The 23,706-nt window shown below is 29.9% G+C and overlaps 1 protein-coding gene across 1 annotated transcript; it reads right to left on the reverse strand.

Annotated features, from left to right (window-relative positions):
- Positions 1–62: 62 nt before the first annotated feature.
- On the reverse strand, positions 63–22,532 carry LOC132738904 (complement receptor type 2-like). The gene is made up of 9 exons (XM_060726512.1): positions 22,375–22,532; positions 10,951–11,196; positions 10,451–10,601; positions 9,658–9,848; positions 4,386–4,583; positions 3,931–4,110; positions 3,029–3,208; positions 1,804–2,030; positions 63–212 (listed from the first exon to the last, which is right to left on the reverse strand). The coding sequence occupies exons 1-9, from the start codon at positions 22,448–22,450 to the stop codon at positions 63–65; spliced, it is 1,599 nt and encodes a 532-aa protein (XP_060582495.1). The 5' UTR covers positions 22,451–22,532.
- Positions 22,533–23,706: the final 1,174 nt, after the last annotated feature.

The raw sequence follows: 23,706 nt of genomic DNA on the forward strand, positions 1-23,706 counted from the left end.
GTAAAAATAAAAAAACAACAACTTACTTGTTTTCATTGTTATTGCATTTAGCTCCTTTTTATTCATATAACTTCCAATTTCTTCTGCTGCTTCTTCGTATGACTTAATACCTCTTCGAAATTTGTTGAATGTTGGTCAAACATCCTACACGGTTTGGTGCCAAAGAATGTCAGCGCTAGTCTTGTACCAGTATCACCATCATTTATACCAAGCTTTAATAAGGATGATTGAATGTAAACTGACGAAAAAGTATCTCATTGATTTTTTTATTTCTTTAAGTCTATTTAGTTATAAATTTTTTTTTAGAATATATTGACAGTATATACAGTGTCCTTAATATAAAATTCAATTTTAGGTTTGATTGTTATTTAGAATTTCTCTCTAATTTATCACACATTGATGGTTTTCGCAAACTGAATTTTCGTAACAAAACATTATGATGCTACGTTAAGTAGGGGTTTAACCGTTTAACAATGATAACATCTTTCTATCATTTTTCTTTTTCAAAAATCAGTTCTGCAGCATATACATTTTATAGATTTATACACTTCATAAAGTAGAATGAACAACTATAATCTGCAACATAATGACTACGACTAAGTGCTTTCCTTCAAACGTGTTTATGTACAAATACCCTTGTTTTCAAGCCCTGATGTTAACAAATCCCTGACATTACAAGCAAATGGAATTTCAAGACGTTTTATTAGCTCGAGTTTTTTCAAAAAAAAAAACACATAGCAACAATCATCTTGTCCGTTCCCGTTGCGATCCGAAAATCAGTTATTACCTACCATTAGTTATTATTTCTTTATAGCTTGTCTTCGTACTACATATTGATCAAATTAAATATGACCTTCACTCACCAATAACATTTAGATTTGAACAAAAATAGCTTGATTTTTGCTTTGATTTGTTTTTAATGAATGGCTGATGATAACATCCGTATGCTAAAAAGTTTAAGTATAACATTGAAGTCAAAACGACCATGACCGTTATGTCAAATTATTGAATTGTTATAGTTTGTTACTTATTTTCGGATTTGATTCATACTCAGACAAAATAGCACATTTGACAAAACTGACAACTTGAATTCCTCTATATCTTCTATGCGGAACACGCTCATGCTGAATTATTCTAATTTGCCCTAGACTTTTAAATGACCTTGACAACAACCAATATCAAATCATTGAAATTTAAATTTTCATAACTTTGCCATATCTTTATTTTTTATGTTATGAATTTGATTTATCCCTGGACAGAAAATACAATATGTCTAACCGATATTATGTTTAACTCAAATTAGACATTTACTGACTTTTGATTGAACTTGACCGGTCAAATAAAGAATTTGAATTCAATTTGTGTTAAAATGTTTTATATCTCCTCGGCCAAAAGGCTAATTGTGGAAAAAAGAATATTGTTTCTGTTCCAAGAACAATCTTTGTTAGGAGTTTGTCGTGAAATAACACATTACAATCAGCATATGAAAAGTAACAAAATTGACATTTTTGTAATGATTTATTACCAATATTTATGCACGCTGTATAGAGAGGAAAATTATATTCTATGTCTATATGGCACAATAACTCAAAAAAGATACTACATATATAAACATTAAACAGTACGAATAAAGTCGTTGAAATGGGTGATTAATAACGTATTATCAATTTGGCTTTTTTGTATCAGTAATGTTCTTTCAGTGTTTGGTTGTTTTTTTTTTGTTTTTTTTTTTCTTTTTTACTTTAAATGTTTTTTTTTTTCCTTTAAAGGTCAATTACTCAGATGAATAAGTGAAATAAATACCTCTGGGAGTAAAGCAAATAGAAAACTTAATGTTGTGTTAAACATTTGCGGTGTAATACTTTTAGATACATCGACAAGCAGGTAAACGTCTAAACCTCCACTGTTCCACTTTATAGTCTTTGACATTATTGTATCTGTTTTAGTCGAGTTTTCCTTCTTAGTCTCTGACATCTGTTTCATAGCTGATATTAACTCTATCCCAGCGCTAGAATCAAACAAAGACGCCCCTGTAAATCATAAATATACATTTGTTCTTATCTAAATTAGTTGTGAATTATATGAAAAAAATAATCAAATATGCACGAATGTGTATGTTCTTGGTTAAGGACGGTCCCGGGAGTTTTCATATAGACATATAGGCAAAATGAAAACTGTTCATAAGAACTTTGCATGCTGTTAGAATTTGATAACAAAAACATTTTAAGCGAAAGAAAATTGGGGTCACCGTTCCTGTTTTTGGGTTATCTGCCCCCCTGAATCAGAATGTTCTAATTATTTCAGGTCATTTCAAGGGCAGATAACTTATACATGCTTAAATGAATTCTTGTTGTTATTTCTGAATCATGTTTTTCTTTTTATTGTTGTGTACAATACGTTATAACATGCAATTCCTTATATCGTTTCTCTTATAATGTGTTTCAATGATAATAAAGGTACTTTAAATTCTTAAAAATAAGGCCATTTTAAAAGCAAAAAATGCACAGCTTAAAAAAGAAGTGGGGAAAAAACTATCCGCTTTAAATTCTTTCCTGCAATTTTGCATATTGATTAAAACCAAGGTAAGTTTCGTGAAAATAAGAAAATAAAAATATATTGCTTCCCTTCATGGTAAACTATCGGCTCTTGAATTTAACGAAAAAGTCCAATCCAAGATTGAAGTCCATAACTTGAAAATATGAGCGGTGACCCCAGTGTTTTTCCGTTTAAAATGTTTTTTTAACATATTCTAACAACATGTCAAGTTTAAAGAAATTATATTCAATAGTTTTCATTTTGCCTATAGTACACGAAAAAAAGTCTTTAAAAACGAGGTATTTCGTCTCACAAAACATACTAACCTGTAAAATGTTTTTGAAGTGAATAAACATCTAAACATCTTAACAATCTTTGCTTCGTCACAATCAGTATGTCGGACCATCGAGCGAATATATGTTGAGCTTTTAACATTGAATTGAAAGGCAATATATTATATGCGGGATTGCAGGCAGTGTATTACGTAACTTACCCGTGCAATCTATAGGGGTACCACTCCAGTACCTATTGTTCATGCAGGTCCGATTAGTGGAGCCTCCGTAATATTTGCCAGATTTACATGTTACATGTATCACGTCACCCATCTGATAACTCCCTGAAGAATGTTTAATCATAGCTCCATGTGGCAAACATGGCGGAGAACAGTATGGATCTGAAGACAATCACGAGCAAATTTATTTTTTCACCACGCAAAATACCTAAACTGAACTTGTCAATGTATTAAATTAGACAAAACTATTTATCATTGAAAAAAGAATTTCAATTACTCACTGACTGAATAGCAAAAAGTTCATACCATAACCTCACGACATAGATATTGATCTATGCTCTGCATCTATCGTAAAGTTAGAAACTTTTGTTGCAAGCAGGCAAATCATTTTACGAGACCAGTACAAGTAGCGAAATAAGAACGTTTCCCTGAGATCAATTTAAAATGCCTGCTTTATGTAAAATTCAGTCATATTACTAGGTAAGTTAGTATAAAGAAAATGTAAAATAACCAACACGTGTGACTCAAATATTGACAGAAGTTTGACTTGCGTCATCAGAAAGTATTTAAAAAGAAGCCACTAATATTGTAGGATAAACACAACACATTCAGTGTATTTTTACCGGATGGTTATTTATTTAAGATAGGTTGTGCATAGTCAAAGTGATGTTAAAAAGCGTTTAAGTTTAAATATTATTTGCACAAGGGGTATAATGTTTTTGTTATCCACTTTTTTAAACTGTTGCATACGACATGGCGTGTGTGCGTGCGTGTCAGCGTGCTTACATGCGTGTGTGTGTGTGTGTGTGTGTGCACGTGCGTTGGTGAGTGAGCGCGTGCTGGCGTATGTATGTGTGTGTTAATATGTAAAAATTATGAGTTACCTTCACTCGCACATTTGACACAATCGTGGTCCCATTTTCCGTTTGATTGACATCTCCACTCCGAATATCCTATCATGTCGTAACCAGATTCGCATCCGTAAATAACTGTTCCATTTACATAATTATGATCTATTCTAAGAAAGCCATTACTCGGGCTCTCCGGTTTAATACAACGGATCCCTAAAATAATGAGGCATCCATCAATGTTCTTTTTATGTTTTCAATAAATTATGATTTCTTAATTGATATGTCAGTATCTTTAAATTCAAACCGATTTAAAACTCTTCACCAATATAACACGTATGTGCATATTTGAAAAGTTTTCTTCGTAGCCAAATATTGTTAATGTGATCATCCGTTTTTTTTTTCTTCTTCTTCTTCTTCTTCTTCTTTTATAAAAAAGAAAAAAAAACAATTCCAATAAAAGAAAGCAAAGATTTCTGAATAATACTCACGTTTGCAGCCAAAATCACTCAAAAAGAATTTACTGAAACTTGATGGTGTCATGCAAAGAACAGATTTAACACCGCGGTTTTGCCGATATCCGTCATCGCATTCCAATATCATCTTTTCAAGGAATTCGTAAGTTGCCTTGTAGTTTGTAATAGTTCCATTACTTATATCAGCATAAGGGGTTGCATCACATTCTATTGCTGAAACATAAAATACTTAAGGCTTTCTTTAATGTATTAACAACAACTGATGTTTAACCAATAGTTTCTGATGTATGTCATCCATACTGGTATTTTTGGATGGAAAGTCAAAAATACAAAAAGACGTGAAACTAGGAATGAAAGAAATTCGAGACCAAAACGTATTTAATTGACTGTCGTCACAAAGACATCATAACCTGCTTTGGTAAAAACTAAAATTCAAAACGCATATCATACTTTTTACATCACTATATCAAATCCTATTTTACAAAATTGTACTTTTGCTTTATAGAACTTGAATTGTGTCCATAGGACACGGGTGCCCCAACACTCCATTGTTTTGTCAATCGTATGACTATATGTCAATATTTTTTGGGCTACATATGCCACAAGTTGAAAACTAAACATATTTTAGTAAGTTAAGGGCAATAACTTTCCAAATATTGAATGAATCCATAAGGGAGCCCAAAGGTGCATAAATACATATGCTGACCAACGTTATAGACTGCAATAAAATGCCTATGAAGTTGAAAAATACGTAGTGTGGTTTAACAAGATATGCTGATTTGGAAGAAAATGTTGATAATGACTGTCGGTTTACGTCAGATGAGGCAAAAGTGCATCACATAAGCACACCTCTAAGGTACGCTACAAAATAAAACAAGTAAAATGGTTTCCTGCGGGGAACATTTTTGATGATATAAAGATATTTCATTTAACTATCTTCAACATTGTTTGGGTGGTTGGATAAATAAACGTTTTGTATCAGGAATATATTTGACAATAATCGATCAATATAGAAGAAGGTCTTTGGACTGGTGACCGTTTATGACCGGAGAAGGTCGAACATAAAACAATTATTTCTTTTTAAGAAAAAGATTACATAGGCCTACCATTTTATGAATAATTCCGAGCAAAAAAAAATAAGCAAACACACAAGTTTTCGCAGAAAACATCTCTTTTTATTTTATTATGGCAGATACCACTACGAATATTTTAATTTTGTAGATTTTCAGTATAAACAATTTATTGTTTGTAACATTTTGAGATACATATTAAAGAAACATTGATAATTTTCAAACACATCATTCAAGTTTTTCCACCTTAAACGGTATTATAATTATAGAAAATTAAAAATATCACGTAATAGTTTTTGTTCTTAATTAAGTGTAATTCTGACTTATTCCCTAGAGGATTATCGTAACGTACCGGCAAACGGTATTTAACCAGGTTTTCGAAAAGGTCAATTAACCTATCATGTACGGTTTACAGATCACATGCTCCTCCATGTACCGAAAACAGGTCACGTGCTCCTCCATGCCTCAAAAGTTAAACGCGTACCAATACCTCTCCAGACCGCAGGGAATTAATAGTAAATTTCAAACAAGACTTTTCTTTACAATTCAAAGTGGCTATGTAACACAATAAGAAAAGCTATGATTTGGTCAAGATTAAATCGAATAAAATGTGGAATAAAACCTGCTTGTTATTTTTCAAATTACGATAAATCACATTGCTTAGAAAAATGTCATTGTGGAACATGGATGGTGCAACATTAATTTTATGACAAAATGATATATTAGAATAAAACTTGTTGTAATTATGGAAATTTGTATTATAAGGTGAAATTAACTGAAGAGTCAAAGATTGATATAGCATTGAGAAATTGTGTAGTTACTATAGAAACAATACAAAGATCTGAACTACAGATGAAGTAAACTACAGATGAAGTAAACTACAATTGAATCTCTAAAGCTTAAAAGTTTGCTCTCATATGATGAAGTTTCATTTACATTAAAAATATGAAAAGTGATAAAAGCCAGGTTTTTATTGGTTTTGGAACTAAATTGGACATTATGCTAATAGTGTAGATAACTTTTCAAGAAGGCAAAAACTAGATACAATAGATGCATTTCAAAATAAAACAAACTAAAATAGTAAGAAACAGTTTTGAAATGTTTAAATGTTGTTTCTCAATTGCCTTATGGTTGTAAAGCAAATATAATTAAAAGGTGTTTTCCCTATCTAAGTGTCAATAGATCAAACTATATGAGTAATAAGTAGATAAATTGAAGAGAATACTAGATTATTATTTACTGACGGTAATAACATACCCGATTTTAATATATGATAATCGTTTTTTAAAATAATTTTTGATACAATCTTTTATATTTATAGAAAAATGATTTACACTGTTTGATTTTAGTCCTATGTTTTGGAAATCAATATCATTATCTTTTTACAATGCTAAAACTTGTGTAATACTAAATTGTGTGTATCTACATTCATCAATTTGAAAGTTAAATGAGGGTGTAAGCAAGATGACCCCGTTTCATCGGAAATATTAATTTTTTGCTCAGAAATACTGGTTTTTAGAATTAAAAATGTAATGATGTTAAAGCTATACTTATCTATGGTGACGAATATAAATTGCACAATTTGCAGATGATACATCACTATTTTAAACAAGGTAAACAAAAGTAAAAGTTATTGGAAAAAAGAACGTAAACACCAATAGGGAAAGTCACTGTTACTTAGTCTATTTAACTTCCTTTATTTACACTTTGTTTTATACGTTTGTAAACTTCTAGTGCAGTACTTTTTAAAGACAATGATTTATTTTATGACTTAATATAGAAAAGCAAGGCACATTTAGCTATCAATTATGACAATGACATGTAAAGCTGGTCAAAATATGAATAATATTTATAGTTAAATACACTGTAACTTGATAATTAATAAGATATAAATTCTGTATGATGTTATAAAAGCCTTTATCATACTTATTGATTAGCTTGATATTGATATTTATGTATGCCACTATTTAATAAACATGAATTGATAACAGAAAGTTAAAGCTTTTTCATCACAATTTTATTTATTCGTGGATTTATATTTGTAAATGATATTTCAAATAAACATGAATAATTTGAGACTTAAGTCAAATAGGACAAATTACATGTAAACAAATTACTTTTTACGGTATCATAGTTTGAAAATGACAATAACAAATTAAAAAAACAGGACATTAATATTTGTATTCAATATGACATCACTAACTGTATGTTCAGTATCCCATTACATGTATAAGTTATTACATCGCACAAATCATATTTGTAAATAACAATCATAAACCAACATGTCAAGAAAAATGGAGATAATACATTGGAGACAAAACCTTTAATTGGTAATATGTTTAAAGAGACATTATACTCATATTTTTATAGTCAAGTTGAGCTGAGTTGACTATATATTTTAAAAGATTGACTGACAAAATGGTGTTTGATCAACAGTTGATATTGGAAAATGTTAAGGGTAAAAATATAAATCTGCCTAAAATTCAAAAAGACTGTTCCACTCTTTTTATAAACTAAAACATTATAGATAAATTCTAATTGATTTACAGAAATTTCACTTGGATCTGTGCCTTATTTATTGTTTATGCGAACTTACTTATTGAATTAAAAGATATTATGGCAAAATGAGAACGTTTTTGATCTGCAACCGTTAACTCACTTTATACCTTTGGATGGGCATAACGTCACTTTAAAGATCCTGTATGTTTTGTCATTGATATTGTTACTGTGTGTATACAACACTAGCAAAAAATATATATATTTGTACATATACTCAACATCACTAATTCCGTGTCATCACTTAGTTCACGATAATGGCATATATCCATGTGACCAGTGTTAAAATTTGTCAGAATTGACATTTTTTATTCATACACCTAAACAACAAAGTTTTTGTGCAAATATTTTAAATCTTTAGATTTTTACGTTAAACAGAACAACATGTTACAAATTTCTGCAAAAAGCTACAATGGTCCATACATTTTTTGCGTATGTTGGAAACAATCGTCATTTTCTAAATGTTCTCGTTCGTTGAAAAAATAATTTTTGAGTCACAAAGTAAATATAGGTTTAATATTTAAAATTGAGCCGTATACCATATAGAAATATTAACCGAAACATGCAAAACCCATAGTTTAACGCCATTTACCTCAATTTTAATGATAACATACTGTTTCAAAATGGCCGATACATGGTCTATTTTCGACCTAAAAAAACTAATTTTTATTGAATATATTGTTGTTTTCTTGTGTCATATAGTATAACAATACCTAAATGTTACAGCATATGACAGTTTTTGAACCATAGGTTCATTGTTTGTTTTCTTTTCTGTTTTAAAGTGTTAAGTACCGTGAACTAAGAGAAGCACAGTATAATTATGCAGAATATGTAAAATGTGTACTGCTAATAATTGTGCACATTAGATTTAATTAATAAATTACTTGCATTCATTTTTCGTTGGAAAATTTGACTTAGAATTATAGAAAATAAATTTCTAATTACCTCCCTTTATTTCTATGAAATGTTAAATTGGGTAATATCTTTATAAATAATGCTTATTGGAACTTACAATATTGACAAATCGTAATTTGAGCATCATATTTATGAAATAAAACCATGAAAAAAATTGTGTAACAGGATCTTTAAATGTACTACAGATTCATATTGGCTTCAGACAGACAAATATTTACAGAATATTGGCAAATATTTCAGTTTCTGAAAGAAAAGATGCATTACTTTGATACCTTTTCTATACAAATATGACAAGAGAAGAAAACAATAGATGGGCAATTGTGAAATCTCTATTTGTAAATTAGCATTACTGCATCATATCTAGATAATATTTCACTTGTGCATATGACAACTTTAACCCATACATTTTTGTCAGATTTTTTTTTGCCATTCTTCTATTCTGTTAATAGATTAAATAATTGATCAAAATATTTATCTTATTAATAGCATGTATATGTTTTAACTGTTACTATTTTAATTTTAGCAATGTGCTACAATGATATTATAAACGGGTTAAACGAGTTGGAGCCTCACAAAATGTTGTTATGTTAAAAATCGTCCAAGTTAATGAGTTGGCGTGGATTAAATTCAAGGAAAAAATAAACAATTACGTCTTGTATTGTCCCCCCAACCCGAAAAAAGAACTTATTTGGTATCAAAAAACTATTACAGGCAACGGGCTTTTTAACAATAGGGTCAAAATTCACCTTGACATTCACCAAAGAACAATTCAGAATCGGGAAAACCATTCCAGAATCCATCCACATTGCAAGTAATATCCTTTAAAATTGGGGCGGGTTCTGCAATTGTTGTTGTTGATGGTGACGATGATTCGTTATAGTCATAGTAGTTATCATCAGAAAGTAATAATGTATCCAATTCATTCGATAATATATAACTGCAAAACAAACAAAAAAGATGTTCATGTTTATATGCTTCTTCGCTTTGATATATGATGTTCTATGGCAAAATCAAAGACATGTTTTATATGCTGTAATACCTTAAAATGAAGACCTTTAACAATTTGAAGATACAACAAAAATACCCTATCACTTATTTCGTATAGAAGAGAAAGCAATTTGAAACAAACTTGGTAACAAGTGAACATCATAAGTAAACATTTAAGTATCTTAACGGCAGATTTGAAAGTTAACAAAGAGATAGAACAAATCTAGACCTCTATTCTTTGGCTTGTTGCACATTATTCTATGCATACAAGTTTTATTATATCTCAATTCATCCTTCAGTGAAAATGTCCCATATTTTATTTCCCTGGTTATGTTATTCTTGGACGCATACCTCTAACAAATCTGCCGTCGTTATTGTATTAGTGAACTCCGTGAAATTGCTTGGAATGATTATATTCTACTTAAAGTAAATATTAAGCGTTTTCTGATTATGGTCGTAGCAATGAAAATTTATTGTTAGATAAGATAACCATTTAAAAAGAGCGTCGTCATGTGAAATAATACAACAAAAATACATTGAAACAGTATTTACCCCGGTTTACAGCTGTACTTTACTGTATCACCAGTGTAGAAATCGTGTATGGCTTTCTTAGCATTATTGATCGTGACAGGGATTAGGTACCTAGTCGTTACTTCTCTGGTCATGTCCTTTGGCAATGGTGGAGCTGAACATTTTTTCTTTGCTGGTGATATTATAAAGTCAGTAATGCTTAAAAAACTTTTAATAATATAGATACGCTAATGTTTCACATTAAATCTCTAAAATATGTTCGATTTCTGTATTTAATACATTTATTAGATTATGGTTCATTCATAAACATATAGGACTTTTCATTTAAACATCTGATAGAGGGAAAATATATCAATTGAAGAGTTAAACTATAGAAGAGGCTACAAATTCTGAATCAGTATAAATACCCATAGATAATTACGTAATACTGTTAAGAGATGTAGTACAAACACGACTCTTTTTAGAAAATGATTCAGAATATTGAATTTTATTGCTACAAATAGAAATAAATAAATACATACGTTCGCATGTCACATTTTGTAGATATAAACTACCGCCTTCAATAAACCAAGCTGACGTGGCTTTCCATTCATATGATGCTAACGCGTCAATGAACATACACTTAAACACAATATCCCCCAAGTCTGGAATATTACTGACATAATCTGTCCGACACTGATATCTGCGATACATGTACCTGCCTATTTGCGAATCATGTAGGATCTTGCTATTATCAAATCTGTTACCGGCATCAGTGCATTTCTTTTCTGGAAGAAATACAATACTGATAGTGAATTAATTGTCGTAAAATCGAATTTATTAAAGATGAAAGGAGTATCTTCTGCATCAAAGAAAACACAAGTGTAAATACAAAGATAAAGATAAAACAAGTGCATCACATATAGTTTAGCAAAAAAAGTAAAAATATCAGTAAAAGTAAACACAAGTAAATAGAAAAATAAAAAGTTATAATATTAATAACATTTTATATACGAAATAAGTGAAAATATTGCTAAAAATAAACAAAATGTTAAAATATCGACAATATATTATAGAAGAAATAATTATAAAAATATTGGCAATAAGTATCAACAAAGTCAAATGAAAATATTAACTGCATAAAAGAAGAAATAAATGAAAATATCGACAAAATATTGAAGACACAAGGGAGATTATCGACAGATTTAAAGTACATGTATATAGAACAAAAAACAGCAACAATATCAACAGAGATATGTAAAAAGATAAGAATAAAGAATAATTAGATATTCTGAGAAAAATGCAAAATAAATAAATAATGAATTGAAAATATTAACAAAATATAGCGAGACACAAGCGAAAATATCGAGAAAAGTATAAAAATGAAAACAAATAGAATATAAAAAAAACATATCATAGACAAAGTGACAAATAAATAGAAGAAATTATGAAATCTAAGGGAAAAAACTACATATGAATAAAAGCAATTGAAAATATCGGCTATAAAATACAAAAGAAACAAGTGAAATTGTCAACAAAGATGTAGAAGAGTGAAAATATTGACAAAAATATATTGCGGATATGTGTGTGTTTGTCTGTTTCTGTGTAAGATCAAATTTTATATTATCGATATAGCTTTAAAACCAGTATTCTCACGAGTCGCGTAGCAACGAACGAGAATCAAAAAAAATTATACCTTACACAACAAACACACACATTTCTTTTTATTTAATGCTTAAAAAAGGAGTTCAAATGAAATTTTCTCAATATTGACTCGAATATTAAAATTTGTTTTCCCTACAGGTAGCCTCAATTTCAGACAAATTTATCATAAATACAAGCAGTCTTGATCTGACAAATAAGTTCGAAAATTAACGTTAAATAGCGACTTTATTATTTATTTATTTCAAACAAAAAATATGATTGATTGCTTGTTTTAACCATTAAAACATACATTTCAAGAAGATAGAAAATTTACACCATGACGGCCTTAATTTTGGGTCGGAGAGATATATTGCAGTAACTCCATATCACTGTTCAAAAAAAGTTTATGTCATGCAATTAAATAATAAAATATCTTTTGATAACTTTACATCAGTCATAAGAAAGAATTCTTACTCGTAGATTGCTACAGATAATAATTAATTATCTCTGATATTTGCGTATTATTTCAAAAAGCGACCGTGGAATCTTTTGAAAGACTGTCCCTCGCAATACCGTACTGTGGCTCTACCGACTGAGCTTACACATCTTCACTGTGAAATTATCAAATATAATTTCAACGAATAAATCAACATAAAGCTAAAAAAATAAATAAATAAAAATGTCGGTAAATTTGATAAAATAGAGGAAATTACCCAACAATCTATTAAGGTATATAAAAGAAAAAAACACAATATCGGCAAAACTATATTGACGAAATTAAATATCCACAAAATTAGATATGAAAAATTTGGACGCAAATATATGGAAAATTCAATCGAAACAAGAAGTATCTTTAAAAAGATACTCGGCCGAAGTCAAACTTGTTAACTTACATAGGATAACCTACTACTAATAATGCCTACCGCAAACAGACCATTTTATTCGTCCTCAATAATTTTATTTCAGTTCATTTTTACCCGCAATGTTTTCCACATTAATTGTCATCTTAGATTTAAACAACATTAGTTACAATATTTAATTTTAATCAATTGGAATTTAATTTGAATAAGAATTTATAAAAATTTATAATAACACAAAGATTTAGTAGAAACTGTACACCAATTACAAGGAGAATTTTGCAACTGTAAATTAGTTGAAAGTTTGTTTCAATCGTCTTATGCCCGTTTCGAGAAGAGAATATAATGGCTAGAACAGCTAAGAAGAGAAACCCAATCGAACGCAAAAGTATCAAAAAGGCGATATGTCATATTTAATTTCATATATTTATTGAAAAGCTGTTAGATACATCTAGAAAATATCATTATTTGGTTTTAATATTTATTCTGACTTTTTCTAACACTTCTTGCCATCGCGCAATCGAACAGACCTCTACCTATAACGGAAGTTCATCTAAAGTATCAATCGAACAGGCTATAAGTGTAAAAATGACTAATGCTCATTCTGTCTATATTCATTTCTTAGCGAAAGTCAAGGTGAAATCAGACGGCCTTCGGCCGAAAAAAATAAAACAAAAGCTACGCAAGAAATAAATGTAAATATTGACAAAATTAAATATAGAAGAAACAAACGAAAAATATCAATTCAAGAAAATTGAATGTTATTTACAATTTTTTTAATTTGCAGTGTTTTTTTTTTCTTCAGTATTTCCCTCTGTACCTGTTGCAAATCTGTGGATTTATTTTAGCTTACGCTGATATATTAGCTTATTTGGAGAAAATCAATAGGAGAATAGGACTGGTGATGAAGTTAATGCTGTTAAATTGTTAGCTTCATGTGTATCATAAACAGTCGCCATACATATATTTACCAGATTTCGTTGTATAAATGTATTCATTGCAGGCTTATAAGACAATATACATTTGAATAATCCTAGAAAATAAAAGTAATGTACTGGTCTGTTCTGTTGGAATGTGGAGTTTTAACTTGGTTTTGCATCATAACTGTGCATTAAATTAAAGATAAAACGTTGTTCATTAATTATAAACTACTCATTATCTTTTTATTCCGGTTTACAATATGTCATATGTGATTATTTTATTGCTAACATTTCTATATGGTTCGAACACTTAGAAAAAGCATGTGCAAGTTATCTAGTTTTACACGTTTCAAGATTTTTACCGAAATAAAAAAGCTTTGTAACCTCGCTTTACTATAATCAGGCGGCATTTAAAGTGTTAACAAAAGTGTTAAGCAAAAACTATATCCACGCAAGACTATCCAATTATCTAAAAACAAAAATACAAAACTTTAAAAGATATTTACATTTAATGTTTTTACAAAACAAACTTGTTTTTCTAGTTTCTTAAAGTAAAGAAATGGATAGGTTTAAAACATCTTTCTGACAATGCAGTGCAACAGCTCTTATACCAATGTGTTTTGTACAAATGCCAAACAGGAGATAACATGTAAACACGTGTTAATGCTGCAAACGAATATCGTGTCTATTTCTAGGACATACCGGGCTATGTCAGTAAACATGGGTTTCTATATATCAAATTAAACGTTAAATGTTGCACTGTGCTTACCTATGTCAAAACATTTTTTATCCAAGATGGCGTCCAAGATAGCCGCCATATCTTAAATTATATGTTATACAATAGGATGCATTCAAATTCAATGATTTTAATTATTTGAAATTCCAGGAAAACATTTAACATCGTACTTGAAGATATCAAGGAGAGTAAATATAATGTTTTTGTTGAAAAAAAAGGTTTCCTAAAAAAAGATGTAATTGGAATTATTATTGATTTTGTCATTACTATGTTTTATCTCTTTATATAAAACAATATTTTTCACACAAATATTTAACTATTACAGTGAAGTTCCTTAGGAATCCTTAGAATCTCGAAGAAATAATCATATGCTTATCTTACTTTATAAAATGAAAAATGGCGTAACACCAGATTACTTGTGTTCTTTACTTCCAACTTCTGTAGGCGAAAATTCAAGGTACGATCTACGCAATGCTACAAATATTCAGACTATTCGAACACGAACTACTCTTTATCAAAATGCTTTTCTTCCAACTGCTATGAATAAATGGAACGCCCTTCCAACTGAAGTACAAAATTTACGTTCACTGTTTGCTTTCAAATCTCATTTGAGACGAAGCAGCTCTAGTTGTCCTATTTATTTCTATGAAGTCGATAGAAAATGGCAGATCCTTCATGCTCGACTTCGTACTGAATGAAGTTCACTAAATCAGCATCTATTTAAGAAGAATATTTTCCATCTCCACTTTGTCAGTGTGGCATAGTGGAAAATAATTACCACTTTTTCTTTGGATGTCACCGCTATGCTGACAGCAGGGCCTCTTTTCTTAACACTATATCTACTATTTGTTCAGCAACTCTCCAAAAGTTATTAAATGGAGACCCAAACATTAGTGATGATGCAAACAGAAGACTGTTTGAAGCCGTCCATACATACATCCGAGAAAGCAGGAGATTCTCTTAAGCATATTCACATCAGCTCAAATCAATAAATACTTCCCATTTAAATCGCCGAACTATCCGAATGATCCACATTTAATTTATTTCTTCTTCTTTTCTATTTTGCTGAAAGTTTCTTACTTCATTTCTTTCTATCTTAATTTACGTTATTTCTCTTTAATACAAGACTGCATCATTTGTTATATAAACAAATGATGCAGTCTTGTATTCTCATTCATTTTTTTGTATATATTTTTGCTTTACATTATAACTAAATGTTAGAAACAATTTTGACTTTAACTTCTTAAAAACAATGTAAAATCAGATATATTTCAAGCAAGTCACATATACTGTCATACCGTATTTTATGCATTGTAAATCTGTAAGGAGAAGGCCTTTATAAGCTCAGCTTTCGGACCCAATCCTTTTTCAGCATATTATGTTTGTATTGTGTACATTATTGTCTGTATATATATTGTGAATTTGTTCGAAATAAACTTTAAACTAACTATTACAACCTAAAAATTTTTCAAAGAATTTAAAATTGAATTATTTTCTTTATCATTGTTCATTTGTAGTATAAAATAAGTTTGTTTTTATTACTTATCAATGGGTTTTGACCATTTCTAACTTCATTTATCAAAACAGAAAGGTAGATCTATTGTCATGACCCTCTCATCGGAGTTGGCGTTGGCATAGATAAACTTTATTGTTAGATCCATTTTCTCAGAAACTTTAAAAGCTATTCACCTCAAACTTGGTGTACATGTTAATTGTCATGAAATGACACTGTTTCAAAAGGGCAGATAATCTTCAAATTATTTTTGCAAAGTAATGCCTCTTGTTGAACTTCAATTTTAAGCCCTGGTTAACCTTTTTGTAGGTTCTGTTTCTCAGTAATTATGAAAGTAATTTACTTCAAACTTAATATACATTTTCGTAAATAAAACATGACACCATTTCAGATAGGACAATAAACCTACAATTCATTCTTTAAAAGTTATGCCCCTTTCTTACTTACTTTTAGCTGGATTATACGAAGTAAATTGAGAGCTGTCCTACTTGCTCCGGCGTCGGCGCGTCCAAATTTCAGATTAAAGTTTTGGTGCAGTAAAATATTTTTCACAACTTTTTTATTTCTTAATGTATCAACTTCATACTTCAAATTTATGTTCCTCATCATCAATCAAATCTTATGTGACAAGGTTCATAACTCTAGCATCAATGTTTTCAGATTTATACCTCCCTTGATCTTAGAATTTTCCTTAAAACATATTATTTTACTTTTATTGTTACTTCTTTATTTCTTAAGGGATCAACTTCATACTTCAAATATATGTTCTTCATCATTAGCCACATCTTATGTGACAGGGTTCATAACTCCAGCACAAATATTTTCAGATTTATCTCCCCTTGAACTTAGAATTTTCTTTTAAAAATATTATTTTTTTACTGTTACTTATTTATTTCTTAAGGGATCAACTTCATACTTCAAATATATGTTCCTTATAATTAACCACATGTTATGTGACAAAGTTCAAAACTCTAGTACCTATATTGCAAGAATTATCTCCCCCCATAAACTTTTTTTACTTTTTTAAAGTTTTTATTACTTGAAAAATGTTTTTTCTTTCCTTTTTAGTATAACTCCTTTAGTTTTAAAGGTATCTACCTCAAACTCCAAATACTGATTCCTTATCATCAATTACATCATATGTGACAAAGTTCATAACCCTTGAAGCAAAATTTTCAGATTCATTTCTCTTTAAACTTAAGATTTTCTTTAAGAAATATTATAACTTCTTTACTTTTTAAGGTATCTACTTCAAACTTTAAATATATATCTTACGTTTTTACACACATGTTGTGTGACAAGCTTCATAACTCTAGCTTGACAATTTCCAGAATCATCCCCCTTGAACTTGGAATTCATGTTAACAAATGTTATTTTTCTATTAACTTAATACATTATTAGAGATAATTGACTTTTTTTCATACTTTTGTCTTCCTTACTACGTCCAGTATTTGATAAGTCGAGCTTCGCTGTCTCCTTTGACAGCTCTTGTTACGTCTTAGGCTAATCACTTTTAACTTTAGCTTTTTAAATTGAAATGCATATCTAAAGGGCAGGTATTTTTTTTTTTGAAAAAAAAAAATCAGAGTTATTTGGGGTTTTTTTTACTGAAATATTTGGTTTACTTTTTGTTATCAAAATTATGTGACACACGAAAAAACATAGAAGATGAAAGGAGCTTAAGAGTATAGTGTTTATAAGAACTAAAAATTTTGCATTTAATGTCCAGCGACAACAAGCTTTCGATAAAGAAAAAACACCACAAATACGTTAAAGGGCTTTAAGATTATAAGTTAAACAATGTATGTATATCACTATCATTAATCCAAATGTATCTACTGCTTACCCTAGTGAAAAACAAACATAAAGATATTGTTCACATACATGTGAACTTAGCCAAGTAGGGAGATTTGGCTCCATTTGGGTCACTAGGAAGTTGAACATAAACCTAAATAGGGGAATATTACTAGTTGGTTTAAATATTTTCTCTCATTTTTATGCCTGAAACTTAAAAAATCACACATTAAAATGATTGGCTATATCAAACAACTCCCAATATATTATATCATAATTTACATTTCCAAATATATGATATTGTAATCATAGTTTTATTTAACAGAACCTTATTCTGTACAATTATTCATGACAAAAAGCAGATGATCTATACATAAAAGATAAAATATGTTAGTTCACATTACTACACAGACTGGCAAGGCAGAATCATAGGTTCTGGGATTCTTTGTGGTGTCTATATTAATGAAAACTATTGATATTTGTAGAAACGTGTTGTTGTTCGCTTTTTAAAAGTACATGTTAAGTCTTATATTCGGAGTTGATACGTAAAACATTAAATTGAGATGAAATACGGCAAGGCTAAGCATGAAACATGAATTGTTTGAATTGTTAGTTTCAATCTTTGTAATTCTTGGTGTTAAATTGCACAATAACAATGAAAAGAAAGTCTCAAAGTCTAATTGATTATACACCATGTCTCCTTGAAGATTGTGCTATAACTGTAACATATTAAGTATGGATCATGTATCATATCAAGCAAAGTAAAGGCCTCAACAGGCAGTAGGATTAAGTTGTACATGATTAATTAAAGATATGACGTACATTTTTCAAAGCAGTACAACACTTGCTTCTATATTGTATGAATCATCAGGTTTCCCTCCAAAACAATTCCCTCCGAATGAATTCCTTATATAATGTATTCACTATCATTACTGAGATATACGTAAATGTTAAAAGTGTTGGTATTGACCATGTAAAGTGAATGATTAAGAGGTAGGAGGCGGATTGCATGGAGGGAGCTTTTTGGAAATTACTAAGTTCTGGAATCATGAATAAAATCAATGAGCACCCTAAAACCTGTTCAGTTTATTGGTCTCATGAGTAATGATGGAAAAGTCTAACATGTTCACATTTAAGCCCTTTTTGTTCTGGAATTTCATTCATTTTACACATTATCAGGGGCTAATTGCGGAGATTGTCACCTGCCATCATGAGAGGTCAATACAACAAGAATTAAGAGATAGAACATGTCCTTTCCTGTTAATCTAGTATTAAGTTGTATGAATTCAAGAAATAGTAGCCTTCACAAACAGGATTTGCTTGTACATATAAGTTTTCAATGGTGTTGTAGTTCAAAATCCTACAGTCTATTGAGGCCTTAAAGGGGTTAATATGTACCATTGAGAAAAATGCCAAAGTTGGTAGGCTCATCTCAAAAAAGTGAAGAAGAGTTAAATATTATAAGAATCTTACACTGGCTGGCGGTAAAAACCGGAATATCTAGCTCGATGGTAACTGTTTACGGCGGTAACGAGGCTATGCCGAGTTTCCGCTCAAACAGTTACCCTAGAGCTAGATATTCCCGTCTGTACCGACAGCCAATGTTTGATTATTTTTCTTGCATATTACATAGCAATTATTTTCAGAACAGAAATGACGAAACCTGATATTTTCCTTACGCACTTTTTGTTCCTATATTAGCGTATGAACTTACAACTTCATTTATAACGGTTAAGTGACGTCATCCTAAAAACGAAATTCATTCACAAAAGGCGCGCAGCAATGACATCATTTAAAGCAAGCGACTTGTCTTACATGGGGTGTAAGACAGGGTCTTCTAGCACCGGTGTAAACGGTAGATAATCCTGTCTGACATGCAAGAAAATACATTGTATGCTCTTTGGAAATATCATCAGCTAAGATGTGACAAGCACTTGTCTGATACAACAGAAGAAAATGATCACTACCCATGCAGTTTGTTAAACTTATCGCGATGTACATGTATTCAAATTAAAAAAATGAAATGAAATAAACATATCTTAAAATACATTCATGTCAGTTTTTTTGTGAATTATAAATAGACCATCCAATATAAAAGTAACTGGATAGTCATTTGGATAATTTAATTTTAATATAATGAAACGTGCAACATCAATGCCAACAAGTTCAAAGGATTCATCTGAAAATTTTATCTTTAAAAAATAAGATTGGCCACTTGATGATATATTCACATAATATATTATTTATCAAAACTGGCAACACATTTGAATAGTCAAGATGCATCACATGCATTTGAACAGTGAAACACCTACATGGGCACTCTAAGTGTTCGTTGAAAATGAACCAAATCAAAGACACTTACTTTTCTAAACAAATTAAATCTGCCAAAAAATAAGATTGCTGACATCAATTCATCGTTGTATATAATGCTTTTAGGCTAATGATAAACAAAATGATAAACAAAATGGTAACTAATTCAATGTTTGTTGACATTTACGTTTTGTAGTAGAGTATACACATTTGGCCAGTTTAAAGAAAAAGTATAGACACAATCTCAATAGAAATATAGGCAACATCCCCTGCTGGAAAAAGTTGTAATTATTCATGTCCAATCTTCTTTTTTACAGTAAGAAATAACTTACTAAAAGTTAAGTACATGGGAATTACATTCAAGCTAGAAATCATTTACTACATTGCAAACAATTAAACAACAAGTTTACCAACATACCATTATCATCATACAGATCAACTTTTGCTATATTTGATACAGTCCAAAAGCTATTTTGAAAAAATTAGAAGACATCTTCCATTGAATTACACTTTCTATTAAAGGTTGATGTTTTAATATTGATATATCAATGATAATTATGTACAGTACGTTCTGCGTTATATCACGGCTATTTTGGCTCAAGTACGCATTCACTTTTTATGTAATCACTTTTAATATTTTACAAATTACTTACAAAAAAATGTTACTCTTATTTTTTCATTCCATAAACATCATCATAATTACAAAACGACACATGAAAACTTACTAGTTGTACTCATTTTCTAAATAAATTTCATTTCAACTATTTTTCACTCATAACTATGGAAACCGTTTCTTTATTTTGAATGAGTCTAACAACATTTTAACCTTGATTCCCACTAAAATAGTTAAGTCATTATCCATATGTATTAACAGAAAGCAAGCGGTGGCCATCTTGGACGCCATCTTGGATAAAAACGTTGTGACATCAGTTAGCACAGTGCAACATGCAGTTTCATCAACTACAGTTCCTAACGTTTATTTTGATATACAGAAACCCTTGTGTACTAACAAAGACCGGTTAGGTGCATAAAGCCAGATCAAATTTGCAGCATTGTGTAGTAATTTTAGTGTGGTTTCATGATATTTAGTCTCGATAAACTACACTGATAACATGAAAACAGTTGCACAGTCCATTATAATGTTAAGAATGAGATGGGAAACGTTGTGTTTCCATCTGAAGAAAACGTAAAAAACATTGCAACACAAATCAAGAAACTTTAAATAAGCTTAAGAGTAAAGCTGTTGTATTTGAATGTGTAATTTATTAATGTTTTGATTGATGACTTACAAAATAAAATCATTCCGCAGTAAACCTTGCGTCTTATTCATGACTCGATGAATAAGACGCGGCTGCTTTGCTTGATAAGATATGCAGCGGAAGAGAAATTAGAATTTAATTTTTACTTTTGATATGTAAATGTGACCTTGACACTGGGTGAATCATTTTTTTGATGTTGCGTTCTGCACTTTATCTTTTGGTTGTGAACATTTGTACCGGATTGTTTAAAATCCTTTCCAAAAGATAATAAGTTTTGGAGTGAGCAGGAAATTTCTTGGCCACTTTTTAACTAGCTAATTATCACTGTCGTTTCTTGAGCTTTTATTATGTCTTTGAAAACGAAATGTTCATATGTGTATTGGACTTTTAGAGCGGTGTGTTGAGATGAATGTTTTAAAAAAATTACCATAACACTTGCAACAATATCTTGAAAGTAACATTATAATATTATGTCCAAAACTACATTTTTAAATTAACCTTGTTATAATATCGACACTATTTCATCTAATAACCACGTAATTGATGGGGTTTTTAGGGTTGCTAAAATGCGTATTAAGGAGATAAGTATAAAAAGTGATATTTAACATGTCCCTTTGGGCCAATTATCATCTTAAAGGCACGAATATCACCACCCGGCCTTAAATACGACTAACGGTCTTAATCAATCTTAAGTTCAATATCTTTCTATGTAAAGTGCATTGTATACAGTTAAATATTGTATATGCATCAATTTAATAGCATATTAAACAGATTTTTTTTTCTTTTGTATAGAAACACCAAATAAGTAAGAATTAAATTCTAACGGCTAATATTCAAGCATACATAACTTCATTTAATTTTCCATATGATTACAACAAAAGAAAACAACAAACAATAACAAGCAAACGAGCAAAGATCTCTACTGGTACTCACGTGTCCTATAGCTGACCCTTTGGCAATTTACACACAGAGACATCCATAACAAAAAGAACACTTTAATTGTTGTCATTTTCAAAAACGAATCGTTACAAAAATGAGAGTGTTCAAATTAACGAGACAGACTTAAGAAGAATGTTACATACTTGAAATGGCAATATCGTGTTTTGCTGAAACAGAAACAAGCCCAATTAAATACACCAATTAGCAAAATACTGCTCTTTGTAAACAAGGTTAGGTTTGGAAAAAAAACTTGCCGCGGAAGTGTTTATGTTTAGAGACATATTCCTACATAATGTCCAAGCTGATTTATTTATGTTTACATAATTTTCGTAAGCTTTTGGCCTTAGGTGCGTTTGTTACATTAATTTTGGACAGAATTTTTCCATTTTAAACATCAAGTTTTAAAGTTATCCTCTCTTCACATTTGCTTGAGAGAATTAAGTCCATGTTTTCTTTTATGAATTCTTTAGTCTATTTTTTACCAATATCTTTTAAGCTATTTGTGGTTCGTAGATTATAAAACAAAAATGTTGAAAGCTTTAATTTATTTCTTTATTTCTTTAATAAATAGAGGATATTCAAGTTTTTTCTATAAATACATGATTTATTTTCATCGAGTGGTATGAAAATAAATATTTCATGAGTGGCGGTAGCCACGAGTGAAATATGGTAATTTTCATACCACAAGATGAAAATAAATCATGTATTTATAGAAAAAACTTGAATTTTCTGTTTATTATGTACATTTTTCTCTTTTTTGCGATAAAATTTGAAAAACTTTCCCTTAAATTTTGTATACTGGTAGAATTTAAAAGAAAGTAGTCCGGCAAGACACCAGTGAAAATACGGAAAATATGTTTCACTGCAGTGAAAAATAAATTTTTACATTGAAAATACGGAAAATGAAAATACGCATTCTATTTCATCAATATTTCTCAATATTTCATTTATAAGTATATAATAAACACGTGTATAGCTGATATCGGTCAGTTATTTCTGAAATAATGTTTCAAGCTATTAATGTGTCTGTAACTGAAGCACTAGATATATTTGTAGCTATAATTGTGTCAATAGTTTCTACACTAAATATGTTTGTGACTAGTTTTGTGTCTATTATGTCTACACTAAATATATATGCAGCTATGATTATGTCTATAATTTCTGCACTTAATATATATGAAGCTATCGATTATACATAGTCTGCGACAACTTATATAAACATGTTTGTTATTTTGGTGTGTTATATATCTACTAATTATATTTTTATTTCTTACATAGTCCGCAATGTGCGCAATAACACATATGCACTTTTGTTGTAAGTACTGG

Source organism: Ruditapes philippinarum, unplaced genomic scaffold (assembly GCF_026571515.1).
Source record: "Ruditapes philippinarum isolate M1 unplaced genomic scaffold, ASM2657151v2 ctg1910_1_1_1_1, whole genome shotgun sequence".
NCBI lineage: Eukaryota > Metazoa > Mollusca > Bivalvia > Venerida > Veneridae > Ruditapes > Ruditapes philippinarum.